The sequence below is a fragment of the Dipodomys ordii genome, unplaced genomic scaffold (genome assembly GCF_000151885.1).
Source record: "Dipodomys ordii isolate 6190 unplaced genomic scaffold, Dord_2.0 Scaffold28, whole genome shotgun sequence".
Taxonomy (NCBI): Eukaryota; Metazoa; Chordata; class Mammalia; order Rodentia; family Heteromyidae; genus Dipodomys; species Dipodomys ordii.
In genome coordinates, this window is record NW_012267244.1 from 7,171,535 (window position 1) to 7,191,089 (window position 19,555).

General features: G+C 34.9%; 1 protein-coding gene across 3 annotated transcripts in view; it reads right to left on the minus strand.

The window, feature by feature from the left end:
* Positions 1–1,535: 1,535 nt before the first annotated feature.
* Positions 1,536–19,555, minus strand: part of Xrcc4 (X-ray repair complementing defective repair in Chinese hamster cells 4) — a 188,600-nt gene continuing 170,580 nt past the window's right edge. For all 3 annotated transcript variants that reach the window (XM_013015950.1, XM_013015952.1, XM_013015951.1), the window contains exon 8: positions 1,536–2,121. In XM_013015950.1, coding sequence (XP_012871404.1) covers positions 2,010–2,121 — 112 coding nt within the window. In that variant the 3' untranslated portion in view covers positions 1,536–2,009. The remainder of the gene's footprint in view (positions 2,122–19,555) is intronic.

Genomic DNA, 19,555 nt, shown 5'->3' on the forward strand with positions numbered 1-19,555 from the left:
ACTTTCAAAAGTTTGTAAATACTATTAACTTTATAGACTCTCTTGATATGGTTGCTTAGGAATGTGTATGCATACATTTATGCACACATACACACACTAAGTTATTTACTGCTTTTAGTTAGTTGTGGTCTATTTCTTGTATAAAATTCCCATAGAAAAATATGAGGTAAATGTTGGGTTATAGAAAATTCAGTATTAAATTTCAGTATGGATGAGAATTTCATGTTTTATAATTTTAAAAATCTTTAGACAGTGAAGTGATACGCACAGTGAAAAAATTGTAATGAGACCTGAGGGTCGTTAAGGTCATACAAATTAAAAAAAAAACCCAACAACTAGGGGAAAGTTCTTTTAAGAAAATAACATCTGGTTTCAGATTAGAATGCTGGGAATAAATCAACCACCTAATGATGAAAACTCTAGTCAGAGGGGTCAACGGTAGGATGGGTTTGGGAACTAGTGTATTATCAGTATAGGAGGAATGGATAGACACAGGTTCAGGAAATCAGGCTGGGGAAGCAGGACCTTGCATAACATGGTAAAGGTGTGGTTTACTTAAAGAGCAATTGATTACTGTTAGAGTCTTTAGGCACAGAAATGATGCTAGGTAGGGTACTAACGTTTGGTTTGATTTTAGGGAAGAAGATTAAGCACAGAGGCCAAGGTGAAGGCCTTTACAATGGGAAAGGCAGATAAAGGCAAGTTGAGTTTGAGAGGTAAACACACGGATTTGTAGAAGCAAGAACACCTAGGAAGATTGCAGGGTTTTTAGCATGAAGCAACTGGGTAAATGGAAGTGAAATTACAACTGCAATATAACTAAATCTCTGCTTTGTGAGTATTAAAATATCCCAAGTACAGGCAGAGACATCTATATTGGAATATGTCAAAATGTATTCAGATTTGATATGGGGAATAATTTCTAAGAAAATTTAAGAAACCTTTTCTGACAAATCAATTTCAAATTATATATGTTTATATATACACATATACTTACAATTTTGTGTGTATATGTCTGTCAAGATATCTCTGTATATTAATATAATTATATATATTTGACTATACAGAGAACTGTGCTTACTAGGAGATACTAACATATAGAGGAGATTTAAACTACACACAGTTTAAGGTGTCTATATTGACCTACATAATATGGGAAATGAACAGAAGAGTGCTGAAAATTGACTTTAGGACAATCAAACATTCAACTACTTAGTAAAGAAGGAATCAACCAAGAAGTCTAAAGAAATGTGACTAGAGAGAAAACTCCAAAGAACAAAGCTTATTGCAAAGCTTATTTTGAGGGTCTCGGAGGAAATAGATGTTCAATTGGACAGAAGTGAAGACAGAATCAGAGGTTGGGAAATACAACTAGTGAGTTAAAATGAAGAGTGCTGGGTATTTCTTGCAAAACATATTGCAAAATTTTTGTTTTCCAATAGTGCCTTTGTATGTGTAAAATAGTACCAACGATCCTTGAAAAACATATTAATTCTTTTGACATAAAGATGACAGATTACACAAATGCTAGTAACCACTTTTTAAAGATATTTTACCATAAGAAATAAGGTAAATAACACATTTTAACAAGAACACAAAATTTTCAGCTACAAAAATTTTACTATCATTATGTACAAACCAAAGACACTCTACATATCCTCCAACAAATTAAAATCTCTCCTTGTTCAGAATATTACTAACCTAAAGGAACTGTAGACATTGAAAAGACAGCTATTACATACAATATTCATGAACAAATACAATAAATGTGTCAGATTTCATTTCATTATCGACAAGGGGAATGGTTTAGGATAGCATACCACTGTCATCCAGTCATATTTTCATGAACATGTGCAATCCAGTTCTTAGGATGCATTCAACTAAGCATACATGTAATTAAGATATAAGGTACAGTATTATCTGTGGCTGAATTGACATATTCCTTTTTGATTTTGAAGAAATGAGTAAAAATCACAGTCCAATGATCAGCGAAGTACTTTCCAGGATTGTTAAATCTCATCAAAGAGGTCTTCTGGACTACTGTTTCTTAGAGTTTCTAAAGACATGTTCTCAGCAGAGATGTGCTCCTTTTTCAATGTCTCAGGCAGTGAAGGGTCACACCTGGAGTGAAAGAAAATCAAGATACCATAGTTAAAAAAATATTCCATTGTACAGTCAAAGAAAATGAAGACACAGATTAGTTAAATTCTGTTTAATTATGATTTAGAGATTTGGCTTTCTCTCTATACTGTGATCTATAGGGAAAAAGAGATGAAGGACATTTATTTCTTTTAATTGCTTTAGAATTCATCTATCTCTATTATGCACTAATAGGAATTCAAGAGAATCTAGTCACAATCAAGGTCAGGAAATAATAATGTGCTGTAATCATGTTTAGACCAAGATAGAAGTTTTTCAAGTCATTCTTTGAATGATTCCCAAAGAATTTTAACTATGGCCATCCGTTTTTAATGTCACAGTAGCAGGAAGTTCTGATGGCATGAATTTCCTCTAGTGGTCAGCTGATCAGATGATTAGATGTATATAAAAACTTTTCACAATTGTGGCAGTTGTTGATGAACTGTTATAAGTTCACAATAATATATTTTCATTGAGTAAACGAAATTTTACTTAGGTCCAGAACTGAAGTTATTGCCTTATTGAACTGATCTCTCTCTCTATAAATGTTTCCTTCCCTACAATAATCACCATTGATATGCTGAGTGGAGGGAGGACAAGATGGCTATCAAAGTAAATCTTTGAATATATAGTTATGTTCTTGAATAAACCATGATAGTGCCCATAGAATCAAAATAACAAATGCTCAGTATGAACAATTACATGTAACCAATGAGACAATTATGATTACGATGGATCAGACTGGTTAACTGGTTATACTCAGTAATACCTCTACCTTTCCAACTTCGAAGCCATAGACAGCATCACAGGAGCTCCAAATAGAAGAATGAGCTTAAGGTTTGAAGTTAGAACACAGGGTTGAATTCAGTCTATTTCTTACCAGTGATGCGACTTTGGTCAAATCATTTAACTTGGTGACACTTTCGTTACATCACTTGTTAAATTGGCAAAACAATGTCTGCATCACAGGTGGTCTAAAGACTAACTAAGGTTATGTAAATACTTGTAAATCCCCACAGAACATTTGGAAACCATTACCACTAGCTGCCAATATTGAATAAACTACATAAGAGTTTAATCCAAAAATATTAAGGATGTGTAGATGATGAGAACTTTAAAAACCCTGTAATTCTACTTGCAAAGTTAATTAGAAATGAATCCATCAAATATTTTCCTTGGCCTCTTGAGTGCATACAATTAGATGGAATGGCTATCACTAGATCTGGGATTTGTTCTCTTATCCTGAACAAGTCAAGTGAAGATGACAAAGCCTCACAGAAATGCAAAGGGAGGCGGGCGCTGGTGGTTTATGCATGTAATCCTAGCTACTCAGAGACTGAGATCTGGGAATCATGGTTTAAAGCCAGCCCAGGCAGGAAAGTCTGTGAGACTCTGATCTCCAATTAATTACCAGAAAATTGGAAGTGGTGCTGTGGCTCAAGCAGTAGAGCGCTCACCTTGAGCTGAAGAGCTGAGGGATAGTGCACAGGCCCAGAGTTGAAGCCCATGACCCACAGGAAAAAAAAAATGCAAAGGTGCTAGGCATTAGTAGATTGTTAATATGACAAGTGCAATACTCTGGAATTGCAATGTTAAAATTACACGCACACACACACACACACACACACACAATATAAAATCATACTAATGGGTAAATATGCAAAACACGTTCCTCCAAAGAAGAACAAAATGATAACTATACAAATAAGAGTACGTTTTATACTTGTAACAGTTTTCAATGCCAACTTAAAACATTTTCACATTTTTCCCTGGTAATAAATGACTTAGAATTGTGTTTAGAAAAAAAAAAAACCCCAACAGAACTGAATTATTTCAGACTTGGAAATTGCTCTGTAAATCTTTTGTTCACAGTCTAGGACTTATACAAGAAGAACACAGACATCTATCAATTTTGTTTTAAATTATCATCATCATCAGACAAAAATTGCACTCATATGTGACAAGTCTGAAGGAAATAGCTTCTTAGTGTTATATTTATAGATTTCATCTCTTTTGAAATCAAGAGGTGCTTAAAGTAGATTTTGACTCCTGTTCAGAGTACTCATTCACAACAGGGTTCAAGTTCATAAGAATTGGTCAGTGGAGATCTCTGTTAATAGTTTTCATATCTATTGAAAATCAAGGGAGGAAATTTGGAACTCTTCTCACAATAAAAATTGAATCATTTTCAAAAACTTTTAGTAAACTCAGAAAAGGTACAAAGAGAACAGTAAATGGTCTTTTCCTTATTTTGCATTACTTCTGTTTTTAGAAAAAAATGGATAACTTTACATATTTATAGCCTTTCAAGTCTAGATATTTTTGCCTCACAATATGTTTAATATCTTTGTACATTGAACAATTCAGATGTACATTCATCATTAGTTTCAATTTGGTATATTAAATTAATATTTAAAAATTGATATTTAAATTGATATTTAAAAGTGGGTTGGTCCCACTTTTTGTATTATTGTTAAATTATGCAAAATAATTAATATCCATATATACAGATCTCAGCATATTTACCGTATTATTTTTCATGAATGTACTTGTTTCTAGAAATCATGTGTAGCTAAACTCTGAAAACTCAGAGAACCTGAACTGAAAGTCTGTAGGAAATGAGCTGAACAAGTAATTTAAAACTTGGAAGTTCCCCCTGTCTAATTAAATTATAGTCATTAGTTATGGCTTAGTTTAAATTCAAAACTTTCCAAAAAAACTTAAAAAAATCACATCCAGGCTGATAGTTTTTTCTTCAGAGCATTTAGAGTATCTAATATTTGTACTCTCCATTACAATATGTAGTTTTATTCATTTAATCAAAAAATTTTGAAAATGCTCCAGGAATAACTAACTCATTGTGTTAAGGAAATATGAGTACAATAAGTATAACATATAACTCTTAATCTTAGAAAGCCTCAGTTTTTACTTTACTTGTTCAAATATGTATTTTTATCCCAAAATTATTAATGTGAAGGTAAGGGTATAAAGTAATATGTTCACCCAGAATGATTTATCACTTTAGAAATCTCTATAAATATAATAGAAATATTTAGATACTCCCCTCCGCCCAGATTTTCAGATAATTTCCCATGGGCAACATGTTTTAATAGGAAGGATTCTGAATTCTGAGTCCAGGATCAGGAGATCATTATAAATGCTCCATGACATCAAGATTTTGGTTGGGTCACTACACCTTTCTGTACTTAATTTTCTTAATTTAATTTGTGGAAATTTAGTTACTATAGATAGTTCTGAGATAGTTTTCTTTAAATAGCTGAGCATAAACTACTTTGCAAAATACCAGTCATCAAAAAACCTCTAGGAAACAATGAGTTATTTGAATTAAAGAGAAAAAGTTAATGACAAAATAAGAAACTATAGAGTTAAAAGGCTGCAGTATGTTTTTTTTTTACCCCAAATGAAAAGAATAAGTTCTATTGCATGACTAAAAGCTGGCTTATGTGCCAAATCTGAAGAGGAAAGGATGGCCAATAGACACATGAAGAAATGCTCAACCTCCCTAGCCATAAAAGAAATGCAAATCAAAACAACATTGAGATACCACCTCATCCCAGTTAGAATGGCTATAATCAAGAACTCTAATAAAAACAGATGCTGGAGGGGATGTGGACAGAAGGGAACCTTACTGCATTGTTGGTGGGAGTATAAACTTGTTCAACTACTTTGGAAAGTAGTATGGAGGTTCCTCAAAAGACTCCACATAGAGCTCCCCTATGACCCAGCAATCCCACTTTGGGGCATTTACCCAAATGATCACAAACCAGACCACACTAAAGCTACCAGCACAACTATGTTTATTGCAGCATTATTTACCATAGCTAAGATATGGAACCAAGCCAGATGCTCCTCAGTAGATGAATGGATCAAGAAAATGTGGTATATATATACAATGGAATTCTATGCCTCCATCAGAAAGAATGACATTGTCCCATTTGTTAGGAAATGGAAAGACTTGGAAAAATTATAGTAAGTGAAGTAAGCCAGGCCCAAAGAAACATAGATCCCATGGTTTCCTTTATTTGCAAAAACTAGTATATGTCTGAGACAAGCAGAAAAGGTCAGATAAGTTGATGTTAGGCGAAATGAACTGCAAGACAAGGATTCAAATGTATTTTTTGTCTTTCTTGAGATTGTTTCTAACATATTTATAAGATATTTCTTTGTTGCTTTGTATGTCCCTCCCTCACGGTATAACCTTTGTTTTCACTGTATTTGATGTTGGTATAATTTGTGGAGGGGAAGGAGAAAAAACAAATTGTTTAAATAGGGATACAGGTGGACCCATTGCAACAATGAGAGGTACAAGATGTTATGTCAAAAAATGAATTTTACAACTTTGGCAGGGGGGTGGGGGGAATTTGGGAGGGGGGAGATGGGAAAGGATGGGAAGGGGAAACAAAGGAGAAGGCAACAATGCTTGATAAGAAAAATGCACTCATTACCTTGCCCATGTATGGTATTTTCACAATAAAAAAAAATGACTTTAGAGATTCTCATGTTCTATTTCTTTAACTTCACAGTGCAAGAACATGCACACATACAAACTTAAATCAAAATTATACTACCATTTTCTAATGAATAATGTGTGTGTGTGTGTGTGTGTGTGTGTCTGTGTGTTTGTACACACACAGACACACACACACACAGATATTTTGGTAAAGACATTTTCTTAGCCAACTTTAAAATGGTATCACTGGGAAAGTGATATCACATCTGGGAAAGTAATCTTATCTTATTCAAATGAGAAGCATTAGTATAGTTTGGAGTGAATTACTTGCATTTTAGAACATATTCTAAGAATATTACTGAAATGTGTCAACGTGTCAACCAGAGAAAATTCAGAGGTCCAGAAAAATGTGTAATGATTGATGAGATCATGACACTTTAAAATCCATGCTCATTTAACTTTTGACACAAACACTGCTGCTGAAATGAAAGACATTTTATATGGCCTAACATATCTCTACCTAGACAAAAAGGATGTGCTCTGTTTCATTCTGAGCCAATATACATAAAGTTGAATTCCAAGCAAATTAAACACTTATACCAAAAAAGCTAATCTTTAAAGCTTGTAAAAGATAGTAAAGGCAAATGTTTAGCATTTGGGGATAAGAAAGTTTGTTTAAGTCAGAATGAAAAACCATAAAGGTTGATCTATCACATTAAAAATAAATACTTCTTTAATCCTCAGCATCCTCAAAAATATAAAAATAAAAAAGAGAATGAAAAATACAAAGAATTGCTTCTATTTATATATAGATACCTTAAAGATAAGGGACATCATATACTATGAGAAAGTATTGCAACATATATTACTATGAAAAGGTTAGTACCCAAAAAAGACTGAAAATAATTTAAAGAAGCTCAGTATGATTGAAAAACATGTGCCAAAGTCAATAGTAACTTCTACCAAAAAGGGACAATGGAGGTAAATAAGCAAATGATAATAAATCTGTTTCATTAGTGACCAAGGAAAAACAAATTTAACTCATTGTGAAATAGTTTATACCACATAAAAACTTAAAATCTTTAACAATATTAAGGTTTTAGATCATGCAAAATAATTACACTAAATATTGCTAATGGGATTAAAACCACTTTAGAGAACCATATGGCAATAGCTGCTAGGAGAAATATTTGTATGTGTAAATCAGGAGATATGTACAATCTTAGGGGCGCTGTTGTTATAGTGAAAGCTTAAAAGCTACCTGAATGTCTTTGCACATGAAAAATGGCATATAAATGACGGAATTTTCACAGAATGGGTTACTATTCAGCTACACACATGCATGCATCTCATACATAATGTTGAGACCAAGAACAATGCACAAATAAGACTATTTAAAGTTCAAAAACACCCAAAATGAGGTAATATTAATGTTTGAACAGCAGTGTATGTGTGTGTGTGTGTGTGTGTGTGTGTGTGTGTGTGTGTGTGTGTGGTATGTATTAATCTACCTGTGTATGTTTATACATACACAGCAGATTATATATACATAGCAGATTTTATCTGCTAGAACAATTTGTATTTTTATAAAATGTCTAATCTATGACAATGTGTTTATATTTTTAGTTCTTGTAACTTTGGCTATGATGAAGATGACAATATAGAAGAAAAGTATTAGGCATAAAGAGATTTAGACATAATGAGTGAGTCTGGATTACCAGAAGGATGTTAATGAGGGTTGACTTTGAGCTTGGGGAAGAAGTGAGGAGTAGCTGTAGAGACAGTAATCAGGACGCTCAGTATCACTTGCTTACTAAAGGCAAATGAATGACTTGAAGAGACAGTCCTGAGAAGATAAATAATGTGGATTAAGATTGTAGCAAGACACCTAAGGAGAGAAATAAATGAAGAAAAATTGAAAAGGACAGATAAAGATAATCACTGGGGAGTCTTGTAACAGAAGGCAAGGATTCTTTTTATTTTCCTTTTTTAATAAGTTTTTTATTGTGAAAATACAATACAGAGGAGTTACAATTACTCTTTTTATTTTCTATGCTAACAATTTGTGCTACTTCCCCTTACTGCTCAAACACTAAATCTTGATAAAACTTTAACTGATGCATCTGAAAACATACATTCAGTATATTACTTCACTCACAAATTATCTGAAATTCAGAAGAATAATCTAGAAGGATACTATTATTCCAATGAATTATAACAAACAAGAAAAGACAATGATTTCTTTGGGGAAGAACAAAATCTTACACTCTTCTATTGTAGTAGTCACAGTAAAAATGTACCCAGTGTTCAATTCCTGTTTAGCTGTCAAAGTGGGAATTCTGACATAGCTGTTTCTCTTATATGAAAATAAAAACACAGCTGGGTGCAGGTAGTTTATGCCTGCAATCCACAGGATGCTGAGATCTGAGGATCACAGTTCAAAGCCAGTCTAGACAGGAAAGACTATGAGACTTTTACCTCCAATTAACCAATAAAAGAAAAGTCAGAAGTGGCACTGTGGCTCTGGTGGTAGAGTGCTAGCCTTGATCAAAGAAAAAAACCAAAACCTCAGACAGAGCACCTAGGCCTTGAGTTCAAGTCCCATGACTGTGCACGCATGTGCATGTACATGTGTGTGCACACACATAAACGTACACCAAATGCATGTACAGGATAGCTTTGATTTACTTTATCATGCCTAGCCATCTGTAACTACATTTCTGCCTTTTGTTTGGATTTGCAGTAAAGCTCAGATATGGGGAGGGGAATAAAGATAAGAGGTAGGGAAAAGACAACATACTACGTGAGACTATCTGAATGATGGCTGGGCCATAGACATGTATTATTATCATTGTGGTTGTGGTGGTGGTGGTGCCAGTTCTGGAGCTTGAACCCAGAGCTCTTTCCCTTAGCTATTTTACTCAAGGCTGGGGCACTACTACTTAAACTATAGCTCCACTTGCTGCTCTTTTGGTGATTAACTGAGGATAAGCATGTTATGGACTTTTATGCCTTGATTGACACAGATATAACAATACTTAAATCTCAGCCTTCTGAGTAGCTATAGCTACAGACATGAGCCACTAGTACCTAGCTATTACTTGGTATTAATAAAACCAAAATATAAGCTAGATATATTGGTATACACCTATGTTTTGTGTTGATAATTTTTTATTGTAAAGATACTGTACAGAGGGGTTATAGTTACATGAATAAGGTAATGAGTATATTTCCTATTGATCATTGTTACCCCCTCCTCTGTTTTTCCCCTACTACCCTCTCCCACCCCTGCAAAGTTGTAAAGTTCGTTTTCAACACAGTGTCTTATATGTCTCATTGATATTTCCCTTCCCCTCCCCAAATTAGAAAAAATGAGTATATGCCTATTCTTACCTGAACTTTGGGGCCTGAGCCAAGATAACACACATTGTCTTAAAAAAAAATCTGCTGTATACCAGTGGTTCATACCTATAGATAAGCCTAGCTATTGAGGAGGCTGAGATCTGAGGATCATGTTTCCAAACTAGCCTGGGTAGGAAACTTCAATTAACCACAGATAGCTGGAAGCACAGCTATGGCTCAAGTGGTAGAGAGCTAGCCTTGGAAACAAGAGCTCAGGGTCAGTGCCTCGGCCTGAGCTCAAGCCCCAAGATTGGCAAGTGCACATACACACACACACACACACACACACTCACAAACACACACACAAACACACACACCCAAGATTGGCAAGTACGTGTGTGCATACACACACACACACCACCCAAGATTGGCAAGTGCACACACACACACACACACACACACACACACACACACACACGATTTGATTTTTATCATGTGCCCAATCAAATCATCAAAAGGACCTTACCACAGCTTTACCCACAACAACAACAACAAAAAACCCCTGAAAAATAGTCAAACCGATATCTTAGATACTTCCTATTAAGCAACTAAATGGCTACCATATTGACCTTAACAGTTTCCATTAATAAATAAATTCAATTATAGAAACATCTTTTATGTGAAAAGTTTTAAACAACAGACTTAGTATATTTGACATCACTAAAGTTATTAGTGTATTTTCAAATTAAGCTTTACTACTTCCAAAACCAAATGGGAAAAGTAGTCCACAAATTCTGAGTTGACCTTATAAAAATCCAGAAGCACCTCCTAAATAAATTAACAGACCGAAGCCATCAGAATCCCGTAAAACCAGTGTTGCACATTGTCTGGAATTCACCGGGACTACACGTCATTGCACTGGCCTGAGAAAGTGAAAGAAGAGAAGCTGACTCTTTCTGGCAACCAAAGTGGCAAATAAAAGAAATGGCTTTAGTTACTTTCAATTAAATTCTTAAAGATTTTGAATGAAACAGGAAAGGTAATGAAGCGTATATAATTAAATGATACAATGAATTCATATTCTTTATAGATAATGGGGAAATTTTTCCTGCATAATACATATAGATTTTAAAAATAATAATATTGATGGGCACCAGTGGCTCACACCTGTAATCCTAGCTACTGAGGAGGCTGACATGTGCGGATTGCAGGTTCTAAGCCAGCCCAGGCAGGAAGCTATGTGAGACTCTTGTCTTCAATTAAAACACCAAAAAGCCCTAAGTGGAGCTGTGGCTTGGATGGTAGAGCACTAATCTTGAGCTAAAAATCTCAAGGACAGCACTTAAGCCCTGAGTTCAAGCACCAAAACTGCCATCAAGAAAAGTTTTCTTGTTCTATATGATTTGATTATTAAACAAATCTTTAAAATAAATATAGCAGGCTGGGAAGGTGGCTCAGTGGTAGATTGCTTGCCTTGCATGCATGAGGCCCTGGGTTGGATGCCTCAGTACCACGTAAGCAGAAAAAGCTGGAAGTGGCGCTATGGCTCAAATTGTAGAGTGCTAACCTTGAGCTGAATAACTGAGGGATAGCGCGCAGGCCGAGTTCAGGCCCCATGACTGACGAAAAAATAAAACAAATATAGCCATAACCACAATACACAAGGATGCCAATTACTAATGTTGAAATTTCATAATAACTTAGAAGATTGTGTCAGTCTTGCTAAACTTTATACAGATCAATAGCATTGTCCTGATAATGCATTAGAGTTACGTTTAAGAAAAACAATGTGTAAAATACTTATAGTAACCTCTCTTTTGATTTATATGCATTATTAAGTTATTTTTAAAAGTTTTTATTGTTATTATAAAGGTGACCGAAGGATTACAGTTATATAAGTCATATAAGTCATGTAAAGTATAATTCTCTTTGAACAATGTCACCCATTATTAAGTTCTGAAATAGTATACATGTCATATTTGATTGTTCATCTATGCCTACAAAAGTAGGGAAGTGTCACCTTGGTAGAAAATTGTCCCACATAATTTTAAGACAGGTCAGGTGATCTGTGAGCTACTGTTGCATGAAGCCTCTCTTACTGATATAGAACTTTCTTGTTGGGGGGACTTAGCTTAATTTGGCACAATTAACTAGTAAAAAATAACTAAAAATAATGTAGATAGAACTTATAACACTGAATAAACTTAACCTGTCCAAATCGAGGCATCAATTAGTATGGAAATAAACAGGAATGCAAGTTGGTGGTATAACCTGAGTATTAGCTTAGATCTCTCTCTTTCCCTCTCTCTCTCTCCTTCCCCCCTCCTATCTCTTTCTCAAATCCTCAAATCCTCCCCTTCATGCTACATGAGGATACACTAACCTGTATTTCTATTTCAGAGGATATCCCCCCTTTTCTAAAAAAGGTAGCATATGCAGGGTGTATGCAAGGTCCTTACAGTATGACCCATAGTTTTAAATATGCAGTATGTTTCAAAAAATACTTTTGTGAAATATTCTTTGAAAAATGAGATCTGTGGTACAAAGTGTTTGGAAAATATTTGTTCTGCTTCTTCAAATTATTTTATTTACATATTATACATCCAAAGTTGGCAAAAGTTCTTCCATAAATATATTTATTACATAAACTTTTAGGTAAAGCTAAAGTAAAAGCAAGTTACAGAAAAGTGTGCAGAAAACTAGAGTATGGATATATATTGTACACATATGTGAATGTGGGTACACATGCATATTACACACATGTGTGTACATGAATGTGTGCAGACACATTCATCCACAAAAATATATAATACACACATAGATATATGCATATACACACGTATTTGTATGTGTAGAAGAGATCTAGGAGAATATACAAATGACTGGTAATGGTAGAGAGTTACTTGTGATGAGAAATAAGGATAACGTTTGATGGATTTTTTAAAAATGTTCAGATTTAAAGAGAAATCATATAAATTATATTTTAAAAAGTGATTTAAGAAAATAAAGACTGTGCTCAACATAGGTTTTCCAAATGAACTTAGCATTTGGTGTTTCTTTTCTGAAAATCTTCAACCAACCAGTGTTCTCTGGAACAGGCTGTATTACTTGCCTCCTGAGAAAACAACATCTACCAGCCCAAATCCCCAAACTTGGTAGTCTAAAAAAGAGAGATATAAACAAAGGAAAAAGCAGGTAGAAAAATCTTCTTTTAGCCAACTAAGGGACGAAGAAAGCACATGGGCAGAAAGAAACAGTCATGGAGATTAGTGACAAGAAACCTGCGGCCAACAATGATGGCTTCCCCACAGTGAGAAACCAGCTGTTGCACTTTCCTGTGGCGGCTGCAACAAATTACCACAAAATTATCATCCTACGGTTCTGGAGGCCAGAAGGCTGACAGACATCTCATGGGGCTAAAATCAAGGACTGGCACGGCTGTGTTCCTCTCCGGAGGCTCTCGTGGGGAGCTATTTCCTAGTTTTCCAGCTCCTAGAAGCCTCTCCTTTCCAGTGTTCAAAGCCAGCAACATCAGGTGTCCTTACTTTACCTCCCTCCCACACTGTGCGCACTATTTTATCTCTTCCTTTCACTCCTTTTCTTCTTCTGTCACTTAACAAAACCTTTGTGATTATATTGGCCTTAACTAGATAATCCAGAATAATCATACTATTTTAAATTCAAGTGATTTGTAAAGTCAATTGATGTGCATCCTTACTTTGCTTTTCATGTAAGCTAACCAATTCTCAGAGTCTAGGGATTAAGAATGTGGACTTTGGGGGAAGGGCATTATTCCCATTCCAGCTTTAACATTATTATGATTCAATTGTTAAGCTAAACTCCCAGACAAATATATTTCAGAAAATCTGAGTAAAGAACAAGGTATCTAGGTACTGGATACACAAGGCCCAGCGCTAAAACAAACAAACAAACAAAACAACAAAAATGAACCAAACAAAGCTAGCTGGTTGGAAGGGGGCAGGGCATATGCAAGGTCCTTGCAGTATGACCCATAGTTTTAAAAATGCATATTGGGCCTTCTCTAGAGATTAATGAAGTCAGAAATACTGAGACAGGGTGGTGATTATTACCACCCCTCACCACTTACCAACCCTCTCCTGTTTTGCTGTTGATTGAGGTTCTATCAAGGGCTGGACATTGAGCCAAGTAGTTAAGATTTTTAAAAACGGAGCCCAATTATTGCATGAGCAATATTGAGCTTCTGATCTCCCCTAAATACATGGCCATCATAGCCCTTGTCTGTAAGATAATAACACAGATTACTTTAACTACACAGTTCTACAAACAAGGCTTTAAAAAACACAAAACATTATGAGCTTTCATAATGAGCTGTAATCTGTCAGTCTCATAGGGTCCTAAGGCTGAAGGGCTTTAAACTGCTATAATGCTGATTTCTCCAGCCTTTCTATAAAATGTCTGGCTAGGATGACTCAGAAGCTTGAATTAAAAAAAAAAGATAAAGTATTTTGTCATATTCCCAATACGATATTTTTTACATAATAGATATCACAACTGGAGGATAAAATGAAAAAAAACCCACAAAAACTATTTCTTGGTGCAGTGTGCTAATTCAACTTGGTTTGTGAGTAAATGTATGGCCACTCTTCAAATTCTAGGAGATAGTCTTTCTTGAACAAATGAGTCAGGAAAGAGAAGCCTGGGAAAAGGCGGATGGAAAGGCGGATGGAAAAATATAAAATACTGTGGCTTTTGATTTTGAGTTAAAATATTAAGATTTTCAGCTGATGTTTAAAATATAACCAAACTCTAAATAAAACCAAAATGTACAGGAAGGGAGAAGGTTTCTAAAACTGATCTCTGGATAATGAACATTGCTTCACTATGTAGATGATGTATAAACCATGAAGTCTATTGTTCAAATTTCAGAGCTTTTGAAAAGTTTTTGAAAACTCTTTTGCATGTATGGTATCATTATTTCAATAAAAGTTTGTATCATTATTAAATTTCTGGTTTAATACTTGAAATACATGAAATAATCTCAAGTATTATTTAAAGGTCATTCAAATCCATACGGAAAGATCTTGAATACAGTTTTGGTATATTCATATAACTATGTCAACTAAGCATATTATATACATTTTCTCACTAAATTATGGATCTATACATACATTAGCATTTTCTCAAGACTTTACATGGAACTAATATTTGTTTTGAGGAAGTTAAGTATGCATAAGTTTTAATTAGTGTAGTAACCAATAAAATGTGATTTCATTTCTCTTTTTGTTTGGTTGTTGTGGGGCTTGAACTTTGGGCCTGGGCACTGTCCTTCAGCTCTTCAGCTCAAGGATAGCACTCTACCACTTGAGCCACAGTGCCACTTCTGGTTTTCTGGTGGTTAATTGGAGATAAGAGTCTCACGGACTTTTCTGCCCAGGCTGGCTTTGAACTGCAATCCTCAGGTCTCAGCCTCCTGAATAGCTAGGATTACAGGCGTGAGCCACCCATGCCTGGCACAATTTCATTTCTTTAAATATACTCAATTAATGGCTTAAAATAAAAATGGAAGAATGATGTTCTTAATATAATTCTTGAAATTCATAGAGGAGAAAGCTTCACACGTCACTCAGAAATACTAAAACCAATGGTTTGTAAAAGGCAGTTGTTCAATTTACCAATATACTGGTTTGGCTGCAGCATTCAATTGTGCCTTGAACAAACATATCCAGAATAAATGAATTACCAATTCTAATAATTATTGTTACCCAGTAGATTTTATTTTAATGTTATTAAAAAAATTATTATTAGATTGTTATTTTCTTAATCTTTCTTTTTTTCTCTTTGAGGCCATTTTTCTTTCCTTTCATTTTTGTCCTTAGGGATGCTCTACCACTTTGGTCATACCCTCAGTCCTCAGCATTTGGTTTGTTTTTCAGATGTGGCTTTGTGTTTTTGCCCAAGTCAACCTAGGACTATGATCCTTCTACCTCTATCTTCCAAGTGTTCTGGCTTATACGGATATGGAACATGACTGGCTCTCAGTTCCTTTTCCATACTACTGCTACCAACAAGCTATCTTTCTCCAAGATAGATCTGATTACTAAATTCCACTCCTACAGTGATTCAGTTAAAATTTTCTTTGCATAGTGACAAAAAGTCATTGCACAATTTGTAACTTCATGTCTACAATTCCACTTCATGTCTACAATGCTCTTTCCCGCCAAACTGCTTTTCTGCATGAAATACATCTATCTTAACTTCCATATTTCCCACATAGTTTCCTTTACATTTTTCTTTTATCTTATTTACTTTGTAGGCTCTTAACTCATCATTCAAAGACAAATTTAAATTTTACTACTATACATCTTCCACAAATTTTCTAGGAGAGAAAGTCATTTTCAAATAATTTTCCAAAGTAAATCCTAAATCAAGTAGGTATTTGTGTCACTAATAAGCCATTTGAAATTTTGCATGCAACAAATACCATTTTCTTATGCTCATATTTCTGTGAGTTAGCAATGTAGACAAGGTAGGGATCGTTTGTTTATGGTCCATGGTGTCAAGGCCTTTGCCAGAAGTATTAGAAAACAGTGAGTGACACAAAGGCTGGACATCTAAACATCTATTCACTTTTATCTGGTGCTTAGGTTGGAAGGTCTCAAAAGGTAGATCTGCCTTCTGGAGAGACTACATGGTGTGGCTTCCTTGAAACATGTCAGCCTCCAGTAGCTAGACTTCTAAAATAAAAAGGTGCCAATCATAAGATTATTTCTGATGCAGCCTCTAAATCATAGGAAAAGGAATACAGAAACACACCCCAATGGGAGGAGTGTCAAACATAGGTTTTAATTCTGCATGTCTTGGTAAGCAACTTGAGAACAGAGACTATAATTTAGAATCATTGCTTGTTTCAGAAATTGGCACAATTCCTTTAAACTAAGAACAGAAACTTCCCAATAAATTGAATTTTATCAAGATATGTACTTTTCCCCCCTAAGAGTTAAGTGTAAAAAGCTATCACTTTTATATGTGACTTTTACAGAAAATCTAGTCTAGATAAAAAGGCAGCAATATGGGGGCTGGGAAGATGGCCCAGTGGTAGAGCACTTGCCTTGCATGCCTGAGACCCTGGGTTCGATTCCTCAGCACCACATAAGCAAAAAGAAAAAAGCTGGAAGTGGCGCTGTGGCTCAAGTGGTAGAGCGCTAGCTTTGAGCTGAAGAGCTGAGGGACAGCGCCCAGGCCCAGAGTTCAGGCCCTACGACCAAACCCCAACCCCCCCCAAAAAAGGCAGCAATATGGACATTTTAGGTATATTATCACATAAAAAGATTTCTTCATTTCTGACAATTATTGCTGGCCAGTATTTATATTATGAGCTAACATTTATTTTTCAAAGTGATTTTGTAGTTTATGAATTTGTACCACTAGACACTATGTGGAGATATATATATATATATATATATATATATATTTATATTTTGTTGTTGTTGTTGGTCGTGGTGCTGAACTCTGGGCCTGGCCATTGTCCCTCAGCTCTTCAGCTCAAGGCTAGTGCTCTACCACTTGAGCCACAGTGCCACTTCCAGCTTTTTCCACTTATGTGGTACAGAAGAATCGAACCCAGGGCCTCATTCATGCAAAGGCAAGCACTCTACCACTGAGCCACCTTCCCAGCCCTGAATCATAATTCTTTACTCCAGTCTCAGCACTGTGCTAAGATTTAACATACAAAGATTAAAAAAAACCAAACAAAAAAAATCACCTCATATTTAAAACTCTCACAGTCTGGTTGACCAAAAAAAATATTTGAATAATCAAATAAAACATCCAATGGTGATAAGCATACAAAGTACTGATTGGTAGGAATGAAAATCCATTTTAAGGTAACAAATCTAATTGTAGGAACATACTGTTTCATATAGAGGCCTAATTATAAAGCTAAACCTTCTACAAATCTCTTAATTATTTTGTGTGTTGAGTCATAATTTATTTTATATTTATTTTAGGGCAAAATAGGTATTTAACATTTGGTATAAACAAATAATAACCTTTTCTCACTTCTTAAAAAAGGTCAGAACTTCAAATACAGAAATTCTAAATTAATTCTAAATCTCAGTGGGTACCAGTAGTAGCAAATTTTATTTCAGTACTAAATTAGTATATTTATGCTAAAAAGAATTCAAAAAAATTCAGTAAAATAGAATAAAATAATCTAATTTTGTGTCTTACTGATGTTTAAAAATATGTATCCATTTTCTGTACTTTATTATTTTAGCCAATACATTGCTCTTTTATTTTGTTATTCAAAGTGTGCGGAGTGCAGTGTTTTCTACAGTCCATGCAATTATTATATCCATCACCTCAGTTACATTTCCAGGTTAATATAGTCTTTAAAAAGTAATTCTACTGACCATATGAGAGTGGCTCACACCTAATAATCTGATCTACTCAGGTAAATGAAATCTGAGGATCATAGCCAGATAGGAAAGTCCATGAGACTCTACTTCAATCAATTCCAAAAAGCTTGAAGTAGAGCTGTGGCTCAAGTGGTAGAGCACTAGTCTTGAGCAGAAAAGCTCAGACACAGCACCTAGGCCTAAATGTAAGCCCAAGAATCAATACAAAAAAAAAAAAAAGGAAAAAAAACCCATTGCAACAATGAGATGTACAAGTCCTTATGTGGAAAAACGAACTTTACAACTTTGGCTGGGGTGGGGGGTGGGGGGAGAAAGGGGAGATGGGAATGGATGGGAAGGCAAAACAAAGGAGGAGGCAACAATGTTTGATAAGAAATGTACTCATTATCTTGCCCATGTAATTGTAACCCCTCTGTACGGTATTTTTACACACAAAAAAAATTCTTTGTACCATTTTCCCCTAACACTTTATTAAAGAATGTGTTCCTTTGTCAATAGTCATCTTTAATGACCAGATAATATTCTATTACTTAAAATATAATTGATTCTTTTTTCAAAGTAAAGAATTGTAAACTATAAGTATCTTTTTATATCACACTTCAATAAATATCCTTCCATCTATTTCTCTTGCTAACACTGTTAAGGCACTATGTCTATTTAATTCTAATTACAAGAGGTTCATTGTAATACTTAGTGTTTGAAAATTTTTATTCCAAAGAATGTTACAAATACAGTTTATAAGACAGCAGTACACTTGGTTATTTTACTAGTAGGGAATCCATTTAATTTTCAATGCATGTTCCAGTTTGTGATTTTACATGGGAAGATTTAAGTACACATAGATATAATGAAGTTGATGTAAACAAGTACCATTGGAACTGTCCATAAAACCTGGAAATAAAGATAAGTATTGGTGGGATAGAGAAAGCCTGTAGTAAAACACTGAATTACTTTAACAAAAAAGTGACTAAAAGTTCTTGGTGGGGAGGGAGGAGTTGAGGAGGTGACAAAGGAAGGGATGGTAGGGGGAAAATGCTCAATAGGAAATGTGCTCATTACCTTACTCATGTAACTGTAACCCCTCTGTACAGTATCTTTTTTTTTTTTTTTTTGGTCGTGGGGCTTGAACTCTGGGCCTGGACGCTGTCCCTCAGCTCTTCAGCTCAAGGCGAGCGCTCTACCACTTGAGCCACAGCACCACTTC